Here is a 16,378-nt window from a genome sequence, read left to right as displayed (position 1 = left end):
ACCCCACCGGCAGACCGTATCTCAAAAGGACAGACCAAAGGTACTCGTGATTTACTCGATCACTAGCTTTAGCCTGATCCAGGGAAAGTAAAAACCCCTTCCAGAGACCCACCCTGCCCCGCTCCACAGCCTTCTGGACACTCCGCATGGCGCTAAACGTTCTTTGACCGGGAAAGGAGCTAGGGTGCAAATTTCACCAACCTACTGAACATCACTTTTGCCAGAATCTTTCTGTCCGCGTTGAGAAGCGCTATGGGACGCCAATTCTCAATACGGAGCGGATCTTTACCCTTTGACAGAATAATCAGGGCCGATTTCCTCATTGACTCCAGCAGAATGCCCAAGGATAGACATTCATTAAAAACCTCGGTCAAGAGAGGAACCAAAACCTCCTTAAAGACTTAATAAAACTCAGATGTTAAGCTATCTGGACCTGGCGACTTTTTGGACCGAAGCCCATCAATCGCCAGTCCGACTTCCTCTTCCGTAATTGCGTCTGTCAAAACACCAAGAGAGGGGTCTACTCCTGGTTCAGGAATTATTTCTGCCAGAAAAGCCAAGATTCTGTCACGATTAAGTTCCTTCCCGCCCAAGAGATGCGGGTAGAAGGATCTGATGACCTCCAGGATCCCTGATCTGGACCTTTTCAGGGAGCCCTTACTGTCTAGCAGACCTGTAACCAATTTACAACTCACTGACATCTTACAGTTCTTGTAGGGGTCAGGCGAGTGGTACTTCCCAAAGTCCCTCTCGAACCAAAGATGCGTGCCTATCATACGGACATCTCTTGAGCAAGGATTTCACTCTGGAGATCTCCTCGCGGCTACCTCCAGTCGAGACCAAACGCTCGAGTTTCCTCCTTAGGCTCTGATACATACGCTTTCTGTTCAGGCTTCTGAGATTGGAGATCGGTCGGAAGAACCTTCTTACCCGATGTTTGAACATCTCCCACCACTCTGACTTACTGCTGCATAGGCCCAGTAGCGGTTCCTGGCTCTGAAGAAAATCCTCAAAGGACCATCTTATTTCCCCTTCTTCCAGGAGTGACGAATTCAACTTCCATAAACCTTTGCCCATCCGAGGGGTCTCTGACATTCAGAGAAAAAAGAATCATACAGTGGTCGGAAAACTCCACCTCCACCACCGATAACAGTGAGGAGACGGCTTCCTCCTTTAAATAAAACCTATCTATCCTAGACCTGCAATAACTGCCTCTAAACCAAGTGAATCCCGTGCGCCCTGGGGTGTGCCAAACGTGGACATCCACAAGGCGTGCCTCACTAACTACGCTATTTAACGCGACCCCATCATAGCCTAGCTGGTTATTGGAACCTCCTTTATCGCAGGGCATTGTGGCATTATTAAAGTCTCCTCCAAAGACCACTTGCCAGCTTGTAAAAAGGTAAGGCTTAATTCTCATAAAGAGGTCTTTGCGTCCCCACTTTAACTCGGGTCCATAGATGTTAAGACGCAACTCTTGACCTCCCATGAGAATATCCAAGATCAGGCACCTCCTTATTTCCAGCTCGATAACCCATCTGCATTATACCTGTGCGGTCTTAAAAAGGACCGCCACCCCTCTATACTGCTCGTCCGCAAGAGACCAATAGAAGGCCCCGCACCTCTACTCACGCTTGGCTTTGTACATGACCGACAAATCTGTCAGCCTGGTCTCTTGCAAAAATAAAATGTCAGCTTCAACTCGGCTGAGAAAATCAAAGGCCGCAAACCTGGCCGCATCTGACTTAATGCTGGCAACATTAATGGATGCCAGCGTCAACAGGGTGAGTGCCGCCATCATTGGTGATCGAGCTGGATGGTTCTCCCCTTTACTCTCTTACTCTCCCCCTCCTCCCTTTCGGAAGAAGAGGTTTCCCCTTTGTTTTTCTTTAGTGAAACTGAGACATCGATATCACTGTTCTCATCATAACCTTCACCTTCTGGCTTCAGGGTAGCCCCCTTCCCAGAGGAAACCAGATCCCCCACAGAAAGAGACCCAGCGTCCACCGGGGTTCCTTCCTCATAGATCCCTGCCAACACCTCCGGCACCTCACCTCCAGCCTCTCCCCCTGGCAGGGAAGAGGTGGTGTTATCGAGGGCTTGGTACCAGTTAGAGAGGTCGACCACAGGGGAACTGATTGGACCTTCCTTTGGTATCTGTATGAGTTGGACCAAGTCATCCCACTCTAGAGAGGAAGAACCTCTATTTTTCTTTCTTGTTTTTCCGTTACCCTTTTTTTTTCTGCTTTTGCCATTTCTAGTTTTCCTCGTCCGCACTGTCTTCACGGGAGGATCTGGCAGAACTGGCAGCCACTTCCTCTCTCTCCATCTTTCTGGTTTCCTCATCCACACCGCTATCCCTAGGGGCCTCAGCAGCTTGACTCCCCTCCTTCCCAGGCTGGCCAGGCACCCCGCCTGTTGCCACTGGCTTCGCCCCCGGAGCGATGGGCCCGCTGACCCTCTGACTGAATGCTGCTACAGGATGAGGATGGGGGGTCTCTGCCCCCACACAGCACACACACCAGCACCTTACACTGTGCGCTGAAATATATGGGGTCCCCGCACCTGTGCCAGACCTTCGGCTGCCCCTGGTAGAAAACCAGAATCCTGTCCCTTCCCAGGAACACAGAAGAAGGAATGTGGGTAACGGAATTACCTGCACGTTTCAACTTTACCATAAAAGTCCAGGCCCCTGACCAGATACTGTGTGTGTTCCTGTTTTTCTGGGGAGGATGGAAAATTTTCCCATACCTGCCCATCCAGGTTATGATGTCAACATAAGGGAGAGACTCATTACTAGTCAGAACGGTCACTCTCTAAGTGTCATTCTGGCGGGAAATTGCTTGAACCACAAAATCCCGCCACTCGGGCTCCGACTGAGCCAGCTCATATTTTGACCAGAAGAGCTCAAGCCCCTCCAGTCTCATGAAGCTGACATCAAACAGAGAGGTCCCGAAGGGGTGGATGAGGGCAAAGATGTCACTCACCCTGAATTCCATCCCGAGGAGAATCTCTACCACCTTAGTACGGCTAGGGCAGGCATAACTCACCATAGTTATTCCCGCATTAGTGCCCCCTCTCTATAGTGATGCTCCAGAAGTGCCCCCTCTCTATAGTGATGCCACAGTAGTGCCCCGTTACTATAATGTATCCCAAATTAGTACCCTCTCACCATAGGGATTTCCCCATTAGTGCCATCTCACCACAGTAATACCCCATTAGTTCCCTCCTCACCGTAGTGATTCCCCCATTGGTGCCCTCTCACCGTAGGGATTCCCCCATTGGTGCCCTCTCACCGTAGGGATTCCCCCATTGGTGCCCTCTCACCGTAGGGATTCCCCCACTGGTGCCCTCTCACCGTAGGGATTCCCCCACTGGTGCCCTCTCACCGTAGGGATTCCCCCCACTGGTGCCCTCTCACCGTAGGGATTCCCCCCACTGGTGCCCTCTCACCGTAGGGATTCCCCCCACTGGTGCCCTCTCACCGTAGGGATTCCCCCCACTGGTGCCCCTCTCACCGTAGGGATTCCCCCCACTGGTGCCCCTCTCACCGTAGGGACTCCCCCCACTGGTGCCCCTCTCACCGTAGGGACTCCCCCCACTGGTGCCCCTCTCACCGTAGGGACTCCCCCCACTGGTGCCCCTCTCACCGTAGGGACTCCCCCCACTGGTGCCCCTCTCACCGTAGGTCTTCCCCCCCCCCCCCCCCCACTGGTGCCCCTCTCACTATAAGGATGCCTGTTTAAAGCCCCAAGTGAAGTATTAGTGTCCCAAACTAAATGCCTGTAGTGATGCCCCCACATACTCACTTAGTGCCCCTAGTGAAGCTCCACACAGAACGGAAGGAATACTGGTGTAGCTCGCTCCCAGAGAGCCTACCACCTGGCAGCCTCCTCTGTGCCACTTTGGCTGTGGCAGGCAGCAGCACTGACAGAGTAAAGGATGCAGCAGGATGCTGTCAGCTGTCAGGCTCCAAAGTCAGGACTGTCCTTCCAGATTTGGGAAGGTTAGAAGGCTGCTGGGCCCTATGTGCCATGGGGCAACTGCATAGGCCAGAAGCCATTTGTCGGAATGCCCCTTTAACATCCCCTTTCTCTCCTCCTTCCCCAGTTGGGACTTTGACTCTTGTCAGAGATTCATGGCATTGGTGACAGATTAGCGTTTAAGCCGGTCTCCCCTTAATGTGTCAGGCCTGACATAATCAGTGAGACTGCACAGTGGCGGCTCCCCAGTGGACGAGGTGCTTCCGGCGCAAACCCATCATTCCCTCTGGCATCTCCGCAACCCTCAGCCTGCCTGAGCGGCCGCCGGTTGCCCCCCCCCCCCTAGGCGGCCCTGTCTCTCACACTGACTGCCCGCTGAATACCTGCTGCCCGCTGATAGCGCACTCCATGGAAAGAGTCATACTGGTCTTCATATCCATTACAGCCATGGGAACAATCTACACAGGCGTACAGAAGTCCTTCCCCTCGTCCTCTTCTGGGGAGACTTAAGCTCCTCTATTATCACTACTATTACAGCTCACTCTGCTTTCCCAGACTCCTGCAAGGTATATAAACTGACTGCCCCTTTATTAGGAACCGCTGAACCCTTTAATATTGCCATCAGCCCCTTTACTAGAGCTCCTCGCTTTTTATTAAAACCGCCCACCCTTTCATTACAGCCCCCCCGTCCCTCTTATGATTGGCGCCTCCCTGTACAGTAATTCTCCCCGTGACCCCGGAGTGCGGCATAAAAATCACGTGACAAGTTTTCCGCTGATCAGTTTAGTGTGAATACACATTGGATGGAAGATCCAGCGATCGGAGCGACTCCCAACGAGGCCGGTCATCAGTGCTGGACTAGCCGGGGTCTCACTGCCAACCGCGGGGGGGTCTCATGTAACGGTGTGGAGAGTATACAGAGAATGGCGCGATCGAGGAAAACATCCAGCGAAAGGGGATCCCGTGGACGGAAACAACTCATCCCTGAAAGGGGTCGGAGGAGGATGTCAGGAATCGTTCTGACCAACAGGCTGCACAGTCAGCTGAATACAACGCTGGAGCTCCAACTAACGTGTCCGAACGCACAACTCGCCGTTCCTCCGCACGGATGGTATAACAGCGGGCGACCAGTTCCAGCACCATTGTGTCTAAGAGAAACAAAAAGACTCCAGCGGGCAAAAGAGTGCAAAACTTGTATCACTGAGCAGCGAGAAAACCTCTCCTGGTCAGATGGAGCCAGATTTATGTGCTGATGGGAGGGCAGAATTTGGTGCAAGCAGCATGAATCGCTGACCCCTTCCTGTCAGCTGCTCTTTTACAGTAAAATCCGGATGATAGAACCCATTTAGTCCCAAAACGTAGATATAAAACCACCTGAATAAAGACTAAGTTTAGAGAGGTCCGGCGAGTAAATGACCTTTACACCCTGTGGGGTCAAGCAATGTCCTCCTTGCTGGCAGCTGCTCCCATGGGCCGGGAAGTGGGGGTCTTGCTATCTCCTTGGGTTGACCCCCGGCTCATTGACCCTCACATGTTACTGAGCGTTCTGTGTCTCTTGTTTGACAGGCCGAGCTGCAGAAGATGAAGCAGCAGAGCATTGAGGCCAAACAGTTTATCGAAGTCCAGGAGGCTGAAGAGCGCAAACTGCTGAAGATCATCTCTGAAGCCGACGCCGAGCGACTGCGACAGAAGAAGGAGCTGGATCAGGCACTGTTATCCTATTGTACACATAGCATGGGGGCCGAACGGCCGGCTGCGGAGGGTTCTACCTCTTCTCTGCTACACATTAGAATGTAGTAAAAGAAAGAGGGGGGGGGGGGGGCAGTTTATAACTATTTATATAAATACATTGGTGCAATACGCAAATCAGCTCCTGTGGAAGCAAGTAGTGTATCACATGATCACTCCCAGCCAATCAACAGCTCCACAACATCACACGATCCTTTATAAAACTGCTGATTGGATGAGAGGGATCATGTGACAGGAAATTGTCAGGGAAATCCTCATGTATTAAGGGCATTGTTACTGCGTGCAGGTGATCAGCGAGCGGGATATGTTAGGCACCCAGCTGGTCCGGAGGAATGATGAATTGGCTTTACTGTACGAGAAGATCAAAATCCAGCAGTCTATCCTAAGCAAAGGGGAACGCCAATACAAGCAGAGGGTGGAGGACATCCGACTCCTCAAACTGGAGATTAAAAAGCTGAGACGGGAGAAAAGAATCCTCTCCAAAACAGTGGCCAATGTAGAAGATCTCAGGTACGAAGGCCTCCGTGCATGCTGGTGATAGTAGCAGTGGGGACTGCATGTCCCGTCACTTAGCATCCTAAAGAAGCTCCTACCTAGTCCAGCTAGATCTAACTCTCTGGTCTCCAAAATGATAAGCTGGTATTAAAAACGAAATAATAGAAATATAAATGTTATAATACTGCCTCCTATGTACAAGAATATTAATATAATACCGCTCCCCATGTACACGAATATAACTACTATAATACTGCCCCCTATGTACAAGAATATAACCACTATAATACTGCCCCCTATGTACAAGAATATAACTACTATAATACTGCCCCTATGTACAAGAATATAACTACTATAATACTGCCCCTATGTACAAGAATATAACTACTATAATACTGCCTCCTATGTACAAGAATATAACTACTATAATACTGCCCCCTATCTACAAGAATATAACTACTATAATACTGCCCCCTATGTACTAGAATATAACTACTATAATACTGCCCCCTATGTACAGGAATATAACTACTATAATACTGCCCCTTATGTACAAGAATATAACTACAATAATACTGCCCCCCATGTACAAGAATATAACTACTATAATACTGCTCCCTATGTACAAGAATATAACTACTATAATACTACCCCTATGTACAAGACTATAACTACTATAATACTGCCTCCTATGTACAAGAATATAACTGCTATAATACTGCCCCCTATGTACAAGAATATAACTACTATAATACTGCCTCCTATGTACAAGTATATAACTACTATAATACTGCCCCCTATGTACAGGAATATAACTACTATAATACTGCCCCTATGTACAAGAATATTAATATAATACCGCTCCCCATGTACACAAATATAACTACTATAATACTGCCCCCTATGTACAAGAATATAACTACTATAATACTGCCCCCTATCTACAAGAATATAACTACTATAATACTGCCTCCTATGTACAAGAATATAACTACTATAATACTGCCCCCTATGTACAAGAATATAACTACTATAATACTGCCCCCTATGTACAAGAATATAAGTACTATAATACTGCCCCCTATGTACAAGAATATAACTACTATAATACTGCCTCCTATGTACAAGAATATAACTACTATAATACTGCCTCCTATGTACAAGAATATAACTACTATAATACTGCCCCCTATGTACAAGTATATAACTGCTATAATACTGCCCCCTATGTACAAGATTATAACTACTATAATACTGCCCCCTATGTAAAAGATTATATCTACTATAATACTGCTCCTATGTACAAGAATATAACTACTATAATACTGCCCCCTATGTACAAGAATATTAATATAATACCGCTCCCCATGTACACGAATATAACTACTATAATACTGCCCCCTATGTACAAGAATATAACTACTATAATACTGCCCCCTATGTACAAGAATATAACTACTATAATACTGCCTCCTCTGTACAAGAATATAACTACTATAATACTGCCCCTATGTACAAGAATATAACTACTATAATACTGCCCCCTATGTACAAGAATATAACTACTATAATACTGCCCCCTATGTACAAGTATATCTACTATAATACTGCCCCCTATGTACAAGAATATAACTACTATAATACTGCCCCCTATGTACAGGAATATAACTACTATAATACTGCCCCCTATGTACAAGAATATAACTACTATAATACTGCCTGCTATGTACAAGAATATAACTACTATAATACTGCTCCTATGTACAAGAATATAACTACTATAATACTGCTCCTATGTACAAGAATATAACTACTATAATACTGCCCCCTATGTACAAGAATATAACTACTATAATACTGACCCCTATGTACAAAAATATAACTACTATAATACTGCTCCTATGTACAAGAATATAACTACTATAATACTGCTCCTATGTACAAGAATATTAATATAATACCGCTCCCCATGTACACGAATATAACTACTATAATACTGCCCCTTATGTACAAGAATATTAATATAATACCGCTCCCCATGTACACTAATATAACTACTATAATACTGCTCCCTATGTACCAGAATATAACTACTATAATACTGCCCCCTATGTACAAGAATATTAATATAGTACCGCTCCCCATGTACACTAATATAACTACTATAATACTGCTCCCTATGTACCAGAATATAACTACTATAATACTGCTCCCTATGTACAAGAATAGAACTACTATAATACTGCCCCCTATGTACAATAATATAACTACCATAATACTGCCCCATATGTACAATAATATAACTACTATAATACTGCCCCCTATGTACAGGAATATAACTACTATAATACTGCCCCCTATGTACAAGAATATAACTACTATAATACTGCCCCCTATGTACAGGAATGTAACTACTATAATACTGCCCCCTATGTACAAGAATATAACTACTATAATACTACCTCCTATGTACAAGAATATAACTACTATAATACTGCCTCCTATGTACAAGAATATAACTACTATAATACTGCCTCCTATGTACAGGAATATAACTACTATAATACTGCCCCTATGTACAAGAATATATCTACTATAATACTGCCCCCTATGTACAAGAATATAAGTACTATAATACTGCCCCCTATGTACAAGAATATAAATATTATAATACTGCCCCCTATGTACAAGAATATAACTACTATAATACTGCTCCCCTCTGTACAAGAATATAACTACTATAATACTGCCTCCTATGTACAAGAATATAACTACTATAATACTGCTCCCCTCTGTACAAGAATATAACTACTCTAATACTGCCCCCTATGTACAAGAATATAACTACTATAATACTGCCCCCTATGTACAAGAATATAACTACTATAATACAGCCCCCTATGTACAAGAATATAACTACTATAATACTGCCCCCTATGTACAAGAATATAACTACTATAATACTGCCCCCTATGTACAAGAATATAACTACTGTAATACTCCTCCTATGTACAAGAATATAACTACTATAATACTGCCTCCTTTGTACAAGAATATAACTACTATAATACTGCTCCTATGTACAAGAATATAACTACTATAATACTGCCCCTATGTACAAGAATATAACTACTATAATACTGCCCCCTATGTACAAGAATATAACAACTATAATACTGCCTCCTATGTACAAGAATATAACTACTATAATACTGCCCGCTATGTACAAGAATATAACAACTATAATACTGCCCCTATGTACAAGAATATAACTACTATAATACTGCCCCCTATGTACAAGAATATAACTACTATAATACTGACCCCTATGTACAAGAATATAACTACTATAATACTGCCCCCTATGTACAAGAATATAACTACTATAATATTGCCCCCTATGTACAAGAATATAACTACTATAATACTGCCTCCTATGTTCAAGAATATAACTACTATAATACTGCTCCAATGTACAAGAATATAACTACTATAATACTGACTCCTATATACAAGAATATAACTACTATAATACTGCCCCCCTATGTACAAGAATATAGCTACTATAATACTGCCCCTATGTACAAGAATATAACTACTATAATACTGCCCCCCTATGTACAAGAATATAACTACTATAATACTACCTCCTATGTACAAGAATATAAGTACTATAATACTGCCTCCTATGTACAAGAATATAACTACTATAATACTGCCCCTATGTACAAGAATATAACTACTATAATACTGCCTCCTTTGTACAAGAATATAACTACTATAATACTGCCCGCTATGTACAAGAATATAACAACTATAATACTGCCCCTATGTACAAGAATATAACTACTATAATATTGCCCCCTATGTACAAGAATATAACTACTATAATACTACCTCCTATGTACAAGAATATAACTACTATAATACTGCCTCCTATGTACAAGAATATAACTACTATAATACTGCCCGCTTTGTACAAGAATATAATAACTATAATACTGCCCCCTATGTACAAGAATATAACTACTATAATACTGCCCCCTATGTACAAGAATATAACTACTATAATATTGCCCCCTATGTACAAGAATATAACTACTATAATACTGCCCCCTATGTACAAGAATATAACTACTGTAATACTCCTCCTATGTACAAGAATATAACTACTATAATACTGTCCCCTATGTACAAGAATATAACTACTATAATACTGCCCCCTATGTACAAGAATATAACTACTGTAATACTCCTCCTTTGTACAAGAATATAACTACTATAATACTGCTCCTATGTACAAGAATATAACTACTATAATACTGCTCCTATGTAGAAGAATATAACTACTATAATACTGCCCCCTATGTACAAGAATATAACTACTATAATACTGCCCCCCATGTACAAGAATATAACTACTATAATACTGCCTGCTATGTACAAGAATATAACTACTATAATACTGCCTGCTATGTACAAGAATATAACTACTATAATACTGCTCCAATGTACAAGAATATAACTACTATAATACTGCCCCCTATGTACAAGAATATAACTACTATAATACTGTCCCCTATGTACAAGAATATAACTACTATAATACTGCCCCCTATGTACAAGAATATAACTACTATAATACTGCCCCTATGTACAAGAATATAACTACTATAATACTGCCCCCTATGTACAAGAATATAACTACTATAATACTGCTCCCTATGTACAAGAATATAACTACTATAATACTGCCCTCTATATACAAGAATATAACTACTATAATACTGCCTCCTATGTACAAGAATATAACTACTATAATACTGCCTCCTATGTACAAGAATATAACTACTATAATACTGCCCCCTATGTACAAGAATATAACTACTATAATACTGCCCCCTATGTACAAGAATATAACTACTATAATACTGCCCCCTATGTACAAGAATATAACTACTATAATACTGCCCCCTATGTACAAGAATATAACTACTATAATACTGCCCCCTATGTACAAGAATATAACTACTATAATACTGCCCCCCATGTACAAGAATATAACTACTATAATACTGCTCCTATGTACAAGAATATAACTACTATAATACAGCCCCCTATGTACAAGAATATAACTACTATAATACTGCCCCCTATGTACAAGAATATAACTACTATAATACTGTTCCCTATGTACAAGAATATAACTACTATAATACTGCCTCCTATGTACAAGAATATAACTACTATAATACTGCCCCCTATGTACAAGAATATAACTACTATAATACTGCTCCTATGTACAAGAATATAACTACTATAATACAGCCCCCTATGTACAAGAATATAACTACTATAATACTGCCCCCTATATACAAGAATATAACTACTATAATACTGCCCCCTATGTACAGGAATATAACTACTATAATACTGCCCCCTATGTACAAGAATATAACTACTAGAATACTGATCCTGTGTACAAGAATATAACTACTATAATACGGCCCCCTATGTACAGGAATATAACTACTATAATACTGCCCCCTATGTACAAGAATATAACTACTAGAATACTGATCCTGTGTACAAGAATATAACTACTATAATACTGCCCCCTATGTACAAGAACATAACTACTAGAATACTGCCCCCTATGTACAAGAATATAACTACTATAATACTGCCCCCTATGTACAAGAATATAACTACTATAATACTGCCCCCTATGTACAAGAATATAACTACTATAATACTGCCCTCTATGTACAGGAATATAACTACTATAATACTGCCCCCTATGTACAGGAATATAACTACTATAATACTGCCCCCTATGTACAAGAATATAACTACTAGAATACTGATCCTGTGTACAAGAATATAACTACTATAATACTGCTCCTATGTACAAGAATATAACTACTATAATACTGCCCCCTATGTACAAGAATATAACTACTATAATACTGCTCCCTATGTACAAGAATATAACTACTATAATACTGCCCCCTATGTACAAGAATATAACTACTATAATACTGCCCCCTATATACAAGAATATAACTACTATAATACTGCCCCCTATGTACAAGAACATAACTACTAGAATACTGCCCCCTATGTACAAGAATATAACTACTATAATACTGCCCTCCTATGTACAAGAATATAACTACTATAATACTGCCCCCTATGTACAAGAATATAACTACTATAATACTGCCCCCTATGTACAAGAATATAACTACTATATTACTGCTCCTATGTACAAGAATATAACTACTATAATACTGTCCCCATGTACAAGAATATAACTACTATAATACTGCCCCCTATGTACAAGAATATAACTACTATAATACTGCCCCCTATGTACAAGAATATAACTACTATAATACTGCCTCCTGTGTACAAGAATATAACTACTATAATACTGTCCCCTATGTACAAGAATATAACTGCTATAATACTGCCCCCTATGTACAAGAATATAACTACTATAATACTGCCTCCTATGTACAAGAATATAACTGCTATAATACTGCCCCCTATGTACAAGAATATAACTACTATAATACTGCCTCCTATGTACAAGAATATAACTACTATAATACTGGCCCCTATGTACAAGAATATAACTACTATAATACTGCCCCCTATGTACAAGAATATAACTACTATAATACTGTCCCCATGTACAAGAATATAACTACTATAATACTGCCCCCTATGTACAAGAATATAACTACCATAATACTGCCCTCTATCCTGTGTGTGATGGATATTGGTGTTTACCGTTGAAGTTTTGGTTCCCCCTTCTGTATGGTTCGCAGTCTGTGGTGATTTGGGACGTGTCGGCGGTCTTACACTTGTCCTCAGTAATTCAGTGTTTTCAGCGTGCCCCTGTCTGCGTGTATGCATCATCCTCTCCCCCTCCTGCGGTATAATATTTTGCGCAGTGACATCTCCTGTAGGGCCGTGGTTTTTGCTCATTTTCTGGCTGCTTCTGCTAGTAATAAATGCTATTTTTGCGCAGGGCTGCCATCTACCTTTCCATAAGTCAACCTGACGTCGTCGGCGGCTGAGACGGTATTTTGCCATGTAGAAGTATTGCGCTTCTACTTGAGCCTCTCCTGGTGTCTTTTGAAGATTTGGAGGACTTTCTTTCATACAGCTTCCTGTTGGCGCCATCAGGTGGCGCTGTGTGTATTGGGTGATATTACCAGATTGCCCCCTAGTGACAGAAAGCTAAGCCAGACAGGAGCATGAATCCCATTAGCTGGATCCGTGGGGAAGGGCTATTTTGAATAGTGTTCCTCCATTATGCCCCTCCCCCCACATGTATTCTATTGTGTCCTGGCTGATAACTGGCGGTATGTGATTGTGTGCAGGCGGGAGGTATATCACATGCAGAAGGAGCTTCTGAGAGAACGGACGCGCGGGCGAGCACTGGAGGAGGAGCTGGAGAACCCCATGAATGTACACCGATGGAGGAAGCTGGAGGTAAAGTCACAGTTGTAGTTTTCGGATAGCGGGGGCGCGTTCCCTTTTCACATCCCATTCTGAAGGGCTTTTATAAGTTGTGAACAGGGCGTCGCTTACTGATGAGTTATGTGACTCCATGTGGGACCTACGACACATCTCATACTGATCCTTCATCATGAACCCAATGCCAGAATTGCAGTAAAGACTGACACGCAGAGTAGGGAGGGTGGTGACACCTACAACTCATAGGTAGGTGTGGCCTCATTTTTTGTTTGAAGTCAGCCATGGCTTTCTACACCTGGAGAGCTCCTCGGGGGCGGGAAGACGAGCACTTGATCGTACAGAGCACGGTATGAGGAACAGGAAGGATGATCAGGAGATCTCTCCATTGCGGCAGATGATTGGACAGATAGCAGAACTTCTGTCTATAGGCAGCTTACAGCAAAGGAGGAGGGGGATGGGATGATGGGATGGGACACTGCTGGGGGGATGAGATGATGGGATGGGACACTGCTGGGGGGATGAGATGATGGGATGGGACACTGCTGGGGGGATGAGATGATGGGATGGGACACTGCTGGGGGGAAGAGATGATGGGATGGGACACTGCTGGGGGGGAAGAGATGATGGGATGGGACACTGCTGGGGGGGAAGAGATGATGGGATGGGACACTGCTGGGGGGGAAGAGATGATGGGATGGGACACTGCTGGGGGGAAGAGATGATGGGATGGGACACTGCTGGGGGGGGAAGAGATGATGGGATGGGACACTGCTGGAGGGGAAGAGATGATGGGATGGGACACTGCTGGGGGGGGAAGAGATGATGGGATGGGACACTGCTGGGGGGAAGAGATGATGGGATGGGACACTGCTGGGGGGATGAGATGATGGGATGGGACACTGCTGGGGGGAAGAGATGATGGGATGGGACACTGCTGGGGGGGGAAGAGATGATGCGATGGGACACTGCTGGGGGGGGAAGAGATGATGGGATGGGACACTGCTGGGGGGGGAAGAGATGATGGGATGGGACACTGCTGGGGGGGGAAGAGATGATGGGATGGGACACTGCTGGGGGGGGGGGAAGAGATGATGGGATGGGACACTGCTGGGGGGGGGGAAGAGATGATGGGATGGGACACTGCTGGGGGGGGGGAAGAGATGATGGGATGGGACACTGCTGGGGGGGGGGGAAGAGATGATGGGATGGGACACTGCTGGGGGGGGTGGGACACTGCTGGGGGGGGGGTGGGGGGGGTGACGGGGTGGGACACTGCTGGGGGGGGGTGACGGGGTGAGGGGATGGGACCTCGCTGGTGGGGTGAGATGATGGGATGTGACACTCCCTTAAGGTGGCAGCTGAGACTGGAGCTCTTTAAAGGGTCATGTGGCACTTTTTGGGTGCCTGCATGGTGCTTCTGGGTGTAGTGGCAGCGCCTCGCTCTCCTGCGGGGGTGTGTGTAGTGTTTGTGATTTATGGTGTATGTCTCCCCGCTCACAGGCCAGCGACCCCGGCAGCTACGAGCTGATCCAGAAGATCCACACCCTGCAGAAACGTCTCATCAACAAGACGGAGGTGGTTGTGGAGAAGGAGCTGTTGCTACAGGTGAGTGTCGCCGCCTCCTCGCCGCCAGCATCATTAGCAGTCCTCACATCTTCCCCTAACGGTGTGGGTAATTGGGCAGCTGGAGTTTGTTACCTGAGGGGTCCGGGGGCTCGGTGGGCAGAGAAGGGGCTGAAAGCTGCAGTTAAGGATTAAAGTCGAGGTTGAAAAGGAAAAGGTTAGAAACTGAGAATAAAGTGTAAATGTGCTCGTCAGGTAATTGTCACCGCACTCCTCATTAGAGTCTCTTTGAAGTTCTTAGGTTTTCTTACATAGGATGCAATTCACACTGTGGCCTGTAGATGGCAGAAGAGCTCAGCAGATGAGAGGAGGCAGTGCGGCTGGAGATGGCATGTGTTATATCATCCGGGCGGAGGAACGGCGAGTTGTGCGTTCGGACACGTTAGTTGGAGCTCCAGTGTTGTATTCAGCTGACTGTGCAGCCTGTTGGTCAGAACGATTCCTGACATCCTCCTCCGACCCCTTTCAGGGATGAGTTGTTTCCGTCCGCAGGATCCCTTTCCCCTGGATGTTTTCTTCGATCGCGCTATTCTCTGTATACTCTCTACACCGTTACATGATAAGCCCCCCCGCAGTTGGCGGTGAGACCCCGGCTAGTCTAGCACTGATGACCGGCCTCGTTGGAAGTCGCTCCGATCGCTGGATCTTCCATCTAATGTGGATTCACACTAAAACTGATCAGCGGAAAACTTGTCACGTGATTTTATGCCGCACTCCGGGGTCACGGGGAAAATTACCATACAGGGGTGCGCCAATTGTGAGAGGGCCGGGGGCTGTAATAAAGGGGTGGATGCCTTAATAAAGGGGTCAGTCATGGGATAGGATGCCCTGGTTAGTTTGTGTATATTTGGTTGAGCACATTTAGCTCCCTAGTCTCAGAAATGGCTGACTTTAGTTGTAACTTCTTGTCCTCGGTTCCAGGAGGAAGAGCAGCTCTGGAGCACAATGTGCTGTACAACTGAGTAGCGAACACTCTTGGACCTACAGAGTTAAATCTGATGAATCTGTGTTTCTAGCAAGAAATGGAAGGATTGCTC

The 16,378-nt window shown here is 44.5% G+C and overlaps 1 protein-coding gene across 1 annotated transcript in view; it reads left to right on the top strand.

Moving 5' to 3' along the window:
* The window catches only part of CFAP58 (cilia and flagella associated protein 58), a 133,315-nt gene that overhangs the window by 91,383 nt on the left and 25,554 nt on the right, over window positions 1–16,378 (top strand). The window contains exons 12-15 of the mRNA XM_066601490.1: window positions 5,550–5,690; window positions 6,019–6,242; window positions 13,622–13,733; window positions 15,219–15,323. Of these exons, the coding sequence (XP_066457587.1) occupies window positions 5,550–5,690; window positions 6,019–6,242; window positions 13,622–13,733; window positions 15,219–15,323 (582 nt within the window). The remainder of the gene's footprint in view (window positions 1–5,549; window positions 5,691–6,018; window positions 6,243–13,621; window positions 13,734–15,218; window positions 15,324–16,378) is intronic.

The sequence above is a fragment of the Eleutherodactylus coqui genome, chromosome 4, assembly GCF_035609145.1.
Source record: "Eleutherodactylus coqui strain aEleCoq1 chromosome 4, aEleCoq1.hap1, whole genome shotgun sequence".
NCBI classification, from domain to species: Eukaryota; Metazoa; Chordata; class Amphibia; order Anura; family Eleutherodactylidae; genus Eleutherodactylus; species Eleutherodactylus coqui.
This window is presented reverse-complemented; position numbering and strand designations above follow the sequence as displayed.